The sequence below is a fragment of the Sturnira hondurensis genome, unplaced genomic scaffold, assembly GCF_014824575.4.
Source record: "Sturnira hondurensis isolate 20B ecotype Veracruz unplaced genomic scaffold, ASM1482457v3 Scaffold0013699, whole genome shotgun sequence".
In the NCBI taxonomy this organism is placed as follows: Eukaryota; Metazoa; Chordata; class Mammalia; order Chiroptera; family Phyllostomidae; genus Sturnira; species Sturnira hondurensis.
Window position 1 is genome coordinate 9665 of NW_028086330.1, and position 7574 is coordinate 17238.

A 7574-nucleotide genomic window follows, 5' to 3' on the forward strand; every position below is an offset into this window, starting at 1 on the left:
TAGACTTTGAAGGAGTCACATGTGATCTTTGAAGAAGAACAAGTTCCTATTGTAGAGATTTTCCTAATGTATTCTTTCCGGCAGAAAAGCCTAGTTCAACTGACATAAATGTGCAGCCTACTACCTGAATTGGACAAAACAGTTTTGTGAATGTCAAAGTGAATACAAAGTTAACAGCCCCCTTTCTGTCACCAAGTGCATTTCTCTGTGATAAAATAGTAATGGAATGTTTGAACCCTTCCCAATAATTCAGGAAAGAGAATATTTCATATGAAGCAGGCTATAGGCAAACACCTTTTGCACTGTTTATAATACCATGTCAATGTGTTCACTTCAGAAATAGATGAAATGAATAATGTACCATAATATGCACTGTTTTTATCACTTCCGCTGAAGTATCTATCTGAAATATGGTCACTTATGTGGTAACATTCATAGGAAAAGAGATACTAAAATCTCTTTCTGTCAGCAAATGAGTGAACAGATGCATAAAACTAGGTCATCTTTGAATTACAAAAATTTCTAGAGCACAGCTTTCTCCAATGTGTTCTTTCCAGTGGAAAAGCATAACACAGCTAAAACATTCAAGTAGAGTGTGCTCTCTGCCATGGACTTTGTGGGTTTGTGAATGTCTAAGTGAATACTAACCTAATAGCACACTTTAGGTGTCCCAAGTGTCTTCCCCTCTAATAAATACAGTACTAAGTATTTGTTCCCTCTAAATCACTCAGGAATGAAAATATTTCAGACTAAACAGGCTTTCAACAAAAGCCATCTGCACTGTTTAATGCCAGGTCAATGTACTCATTTCAGCAGAAGGTGAAATGAGTGGTTTCTCAGATAATACATACTGTTTTTAGCACTTCTTTTGAAGTAACTTTCTGAAATATCACTTTTGTGGTAAGTGTGATGGCCAAAGAGGTATTTAAATTACCTTTTTTTGTGTCAGCAAATGAGGGAGCAGATGCATAAGACTATATCATCTGTGAAGTAGAATATGCTTATGTTTGCATGGTTTCCTCCAATGTTTTCTGTCCAGGAGAAAAGAGTGGCCTAGCTAAGACATGCATATAGAGCCTACTATTAGAATTGGGCAAAACAGTTTTGTGAATGTCGAAGTGAATATGAACTTAACAGTCCCCTTTCTGTCACCAAGTGCATTTCTCTGTGATAAAACAGTAATGAAATGTTTGAACCCCTCCAAATCACTTGGGAAAGAGAATGTGTGTTATGAAGCAGGCTATAAGCAAACACCTTCTGCATTGTTTATAACACCAGGTCAATGTACTCATTTTAGTAAATGAGTACATTGAAGTAAATGAGTACATAAATTGAAGGATGTCTCCAGTAATACACACTGTGTTTGCACTTCCATTGAAGTTTCTTTCTGAAACATCACTTTAGTGGTAAGTTGATAGTGAAAGAACTACTGAAATCATCTTTCTTTCAGCAAATGAGTGAATGGATGCATAAGACTGTGTCACCTTTGAAGTAGAATAAGGTTCTCTAGTAAAGTTTTCCCCAAAGTATTCTTTACAGTAAAAAAAACATAGCCCACCTAAGACATGCATGTGGAGCATATTACCAGATTAGATAAAACAGTTTTCTGAATGTCAAAATGAACATGAACCTAATAGTCTGCTCTCTGTGCTCCAAGTGCATTTCACTCTGTGGAAACAGTAATGGATTGTTTGAACCCCTCCCACTCTTTGGGATGAGAATATTCCTAAGAAGCAGATTTTTTTTAGCAAATACATTTTGCAGTGTTCATAGTGCCAGGTTAATGCATTCTTTTCAGTAGATGTTGAAATATGTGCTGTGTCTGAAAATATATACTGTATTCAGCACTTGTGTTTAGGTATCTTTCTGAAACATGCATAGTCTATGTGATCTTTGAAGAAAAATAAGCTTTTATAGTAGAGATTTCCCTGATATATTCTTTCCACCAGAAAAGCATGGTCCAACTATGGTATGCATATACAGCCTACCACCTGAATTGGACAAAATAGTTTTGTGAATCTCAAAGTGAATATTAAACTAACAGCCCACTCTCTGTCACCAAGTATATTTCTCTCTAATAAAACAGTAATGAAAAGTTTCAATACTTCAAAATCACTTGGAAAAGAGAACATTTCATACAAAGGAGATTATAAGCAAACACCTTCTGCATTGTTTATAACACCACATTAATGTAATCCTTTCAGGAGAAGATGAAGTGAGTGATGTTTCCAATAATACGTAGTGTTCTTTCACTTCTGTTAAACTATCTTTCTGAAATATTACTTTTGTGGTAGGTGTGATAGTGAGAGTTACTGAAATAACTTTTCTCTCAGCAAATGAGTGAAGGGATGCATAACATGATACCATTTTTTAAATAAATAATTTTCTGTAGTACAGTTTCCTCCAATGTATTCTTTTCAGTAAAAAAAAGCTTAGCCCAGCTAAGACATGCATGTACAACCAGAACTGGACAAAACAGTTTTCTGAATGCCAAAATGAACATGAACCTAACAGTCTGCTCTCTGTGCTCCAAGTGGATTTCACTCTGATGAAATAGTAATTAATTGTTTGGACCCCTCCCAAGCACTTGGATATGAGAATGTTTCATACAAGGCAGGTTTTTAGCAAAACAGTTTGCAGTGTTTATATTGCCAGGTCAATGTCCTCATTTCAGTAGATATTGAAATGAGTGATATCTCTGAAAATATGTACTGCTTTGAGCACTTGTGTTGAGGTATCTTTCTGAAATATAACCACTTCAGAGCAAAGCATTATAGTGAAACTACCACTGAAATCACTTCTTCATCAGCAAATGAGTGAATGGATACCTTGGAGTATGTCCTGTTTGAAATAGAGCTCTCTTCTGTACCACAGTTTTCTCCATTATATTCTTTTCATGAGAATAGCATAGCCCAACTAAGAAATGAAAGTACAGTGTACTACCTAACATGGATGATACAGGTTTGTGAATGTATAAGTGAATATGAATATGACAGTACACTTTTGGGGCTCCAAGTGCTGTCCACTCAGAGAAGTACAGTATACAGAAGTGTTTGTTCTCCTCCAAATCACTCAGGAATGAAAATATTTCATAAGTAGTGGGTTTTCAACAAAACCCATCTACAATAACTAAGGCCATGTCAATGTACTCACTTCAGTAGAGAATGAAATGAATGCTGTCCAAGATAACCCATACTCTTTACAGCATTCTGTTGAAGCATATTTCTGAAATATACTTTTCCTGGAATGTTTTATAGTGAAAGAGCTACTGAAATTATTTTCCATCAGCAAATGAGTGCATGCATGAATAGACTATGTGAACTTTGAAAGAGAATGAGCTTCTATAGTAGAGTTTTCTCCAATGTAGTCTTTCCTGCAGAAATGCATGTACAGCCTGATACCTGAATTGGACAAAATAATTTTGTGAATCTCAAAGTAAATATGAATCTAACAGTCAGCTTTCTGTCACCAAGTGCATTTCTCTGTGATAAAACAGTAATGAAATGTTTGAACTCTTCAAAATCATTCAGGAAAGAGAATGTTTCATATGAACCAGGCTATAAGCAAATATCTTCTGGAGAAAAGTGAGATTTATTCCTACCTACCGGGTCGTGCTGCTTATGGCGGCACTGGAGAGGGGGTGCTGAGCTGTTGGGTATGAAGTGTAACAGAACAGACTTTACCACCTGAAACTGCTGCTTCAAGTTCAGATCAGGCAAAGACCAAGCCTTGAAACAACCAACAAGACCAAAGAAGAGTACACTTAAATTGAAGACACAACATGTGATCTGAAACCAGAAGTTTGTGCCTACTCAACAGTTTTGCAAGAGCACTTCCCAACGCTGCTAGTAGTCTCTGCTTTCCTCCACGCCGCGCTCGCTGTGAGGCTGCCCAGACAGCGGCGGTCGTGTTCTTCAGTAGCTTCGTAGATCGTTTTCTCTCGCTCTTTTTTTTTTTTTTAATACTAGGAACTTTCATCCTTTGAAACGTGTGCTGAAAAAGTATCCTCAGCAAATACTACTGAAAGTGCAATATTTGATTATCACTGCGAGATGAGCTTTGATCCAAACCTTCTCCACAACAAAGGACACAATGGGTACCCCAATGGTACTTAAGCAGCACTGCGTGTAACGGGGGTTATCGAAAAACTGCTAACCTCTTACGGATTTATTCAGTGTTCAGAACGTCAAGCTAGACTTTTCTTCCACTGTTCACAGTATAATGGCAACCTGCAGGACTTAAAAGTAGGAGATGATGTTGAATTCGCATTATCATCTGACCGGAGGACCAGGAAGCCCATTGCTATTAAACTGGTGAAGATAAAACAGGAAATCGCCCCTGAAGAACGAATGAATGGACAGGAAGTGTTTTATCTGACGTACACCTCTGAAGATGTGGAAGGGAACGTTCAGCTGGAAACCGGAGATAAAATAAACTTTGTAATTGATAACAATAAACATACTGGTGCTGTAAGTGCTCGAAACATTATGCTGGCGAAAAAGAAACAAGCCCGCTGTCAGGGCGTCGTTTGTGCCATGAAGGAGGTATTTGGCTTTATTGAAAGAGGTGATGTTGTAAAAGAGATATTCTTTCACTATAGTGAATTTAAAGGCGACTTAGACACCTTACAGCCTGGAGATGACGTGGAATTCACAATCAAGGACAGAAATGGTAAAGAGGTTGCAACAGATGTCAGACTACTGCCTCAAGGGACAGTCATTTTTGAAGATATCAGCATTGAACATTTTGAAGGAACCGTAACCAAAGTTATCCCCAAAGTACCCAGTAAAAACCAGAATGACCCGTTGCCAGGACGCATTAAAGTTGACTTTATGATTCCTGAAGAACTTCCCTTTGGAGACAAAGATACAAAATCCAAGGTGACCCCGTTGGAACGCCATCGTGTTAGGTTTAATATTTCAGCAGACCGACATGACAAATTAGAACCAACCAACATAGAAGTTCTACCGAGCAACCAACATAGAAGAGCAACCAACATAGAAGTTCTACCGAGTACATTTCAGTTCACTAATGAGGCCAGAGAAATGGGTGTAATTGCCGCCATGAGAGATGGTTTTGGTTTCATCAAGTGTGTGGATCGTGATGCTCGAATGTTCTTCCACTATAGTGAAATTCTGGATGGGAACCAGCTCCATGTTGCAGATGAAGTAGAGTTTACTGTGGTTCCTGATATGCTCTCTGCCCAAAGAAATCATGCTATTAGGATTAAAAAACTTCCCAAGGGCACGGTTTCATTCCATTCCCATTCAGATCATCGTTTTCTGGGCACTGTACAAAAAGAAGCCACTTTTCCCAATCCCAAAACCACTAGCCCAAATAAAGGCAAAGAAAAGGAGGCTGAGGGTGGTATTATTGCTTATGATGATTGTGGGGTGAAATTGACTATTGCTTTTCAAGCCAAGGATGTGGATGGATCTACTTCTCCTCAAATAGGGGATAAGGTTGAGTTCAGTATTAGTGACAAACAGAAGTCTGGACAGCAGATTGCAACCTGTGTGCGACTTTTAGGTCGTAATTCTAACTCCAAGAGGCTCTTGGGTTATGTGGCAACTCTGAAGGATAATTTTGGATTTATTGAAACAGCCATTCATGATAAGGAAATCTTTTTCCATTACAGTAAGTTATCTGGTGATATCGATAGCCTGGAACTGGGGAACATGGTGGAGTACAGTTTGTCCAAAGGCAAAGGCAACGGCAACAAAGTCAGTGGAGAAAAAGTCAACAAAACACACTCAGTGAATGGCATTACTGAAGAAGCTGATCCTACCATCTACTCGGGTAAAGCTATTCGCCCCTTGAGGAGTGTCGATCCAACACAGACTGAGTACCAAGGAATGATCGAGATTGTGGACGAAGGGGATTCGAAAGGCGAGGTTTATCCATTTGGCATAGTTGAAATGGCTAACAAAGGGGATTGCCTGCAGAAAGGGGAGACTGTCAAATTCCAATTGTGTGTCCTGGGCCAAAATGCACAGACTATGGCCTACAACATCACACCTCTGCCTAGGGCCACTGTGGAGTGTGTGAAAGATCAGTTTGGTTTCATTAACTATGAAGTAGGAGATAGCAAGAAGCTCTTTTTCCATGTGAAAGAAGTTCAGGATGGCGTTGAGCTACAGGCTGGAGATGAGGTGGAATTCTCAGTGATTCTTGATCAGCGCACTGGCAAGTGCAGCGCCTGTAATGTTTGGTGAGTCTGTGAGGGCCCCAAGGCCGTCGCAGCTCCACGGCCTGACAGGCTAGTCAATCGCTTGAAGAACATCACCCCGGATGATGCCAGTGCTCCTCGCCTAATGATTCTTCGTCAGCCAAGGGGACCAGATAACTCGATGGGATTTGGTGCGGAAAGAAAGATCCGTCAGGCTGGTGTCATTGACTAACCACATCCACAAAGCACATCATTAATCTGCTATGATCAAGCTGGGGGGATTCTAGTGAAGGGTCTGAATATCTCCCTCTTCATCCCTCCCTAAAATCTGGAATACTTATTCTCTTGAGCTATTACACCAATTTTAACATCTTCCTCGTGTTATGTTTAAAAAAATAAATAAATTTAAGAAAACCATTTTAAAATTATGCACAGTTGCAGCCTGGAAAACTTAAGGTGGCGCCTTGTAGTATCAATTTTAGGAGCTTTATTTGGTGCATATAACGCAACTGGTAACTGCAGAATCCACTTTGCCCGTGTTAGGTGAAAAATAATAGACTGTTACCTTGTTGGCCCTATGAAATTCTGCACTTGATATTTAGTATATACTCTACCTTCATTTCTCTGGCAAGGTGTCCTGCCTTAGCACTCAGTTGCATTCTTTATCTTTTCTTTCTTGTTCATGATGCTTTAATTCTGAGGACCATATGAGGGTAGACTATATTAATTGCAAAAATTTGTATAGGCAAATCATTTCCTTAAGTTGATGGCCAAATGTTAAAGTGTTATTTTTCATATCATTTATAATCTTGTCACAGTCCACTTAATGAAAGTTTCATTAGACTTCAATGAAAATTATCTTCCAGAGTAGGCTTTTTTTTTCCTGGGATGGGATTGGGATGGGTAAATTTACTACAATTAGTATGTATGGTGCAGAATTTCATGCAAATGAGGTGTGCCAGGAGTGTGATAATTTAAACGTATTTAAACAAAGACAAATGCACAAATTTGCTGCTGCTTAGATCACTGCAGCTTCTAGGACCCAGTTTCTTTTACTGATTTAAAACAAAACAAAACAAAAAAAATAAAAAGTTGTGCCTGAAAAAAAAAAGCAAATATCTTCTTCAGTGCTTATAACACCAGGTCACTGCACTCATTTCAGTATAAGATGAAATGAATGGTGCCTCCAATGATACATACTGTCTTTAGCACTTCTATTGAAGTATCTACTGAAATATCATTTTCATGGTAAGCTTGATAGCAAAAAAGCTACTGAAATCACTTTTCTGTCAGCAAACAGGGGAATGGGTGTATAAGACTATGTCATTGTTGAGGTAGAATAAGCTTCTGTAGTGCAGTTTCCTCCAATGTATTATTTCCAGGAGAACCCCCCCCCCTTTTTTTC

General features: G+C 38.7%; 1 protein-coding gene across 1 annotated transcript; it reads left to right on the forward strand.

Annotated features, from left to right (window-relative positions):
- Positions 1–3824: 3824 nt before the first annotated feature.
- Positions 3825–7254, forward strand: LOC118998064 (cold shock domain-containing protein E1-like). The gene is given in 1 exon segment (XM_037061982.1): positions 3825–7254. A coding segment is annotated over 1 exon segment (2349 nt). The 5' UTR covers positions 3825–4052; the 3' UTR covers positions 6402–7254.
- Positions 7255–7574: the final 320 nt, after the last annotated feature.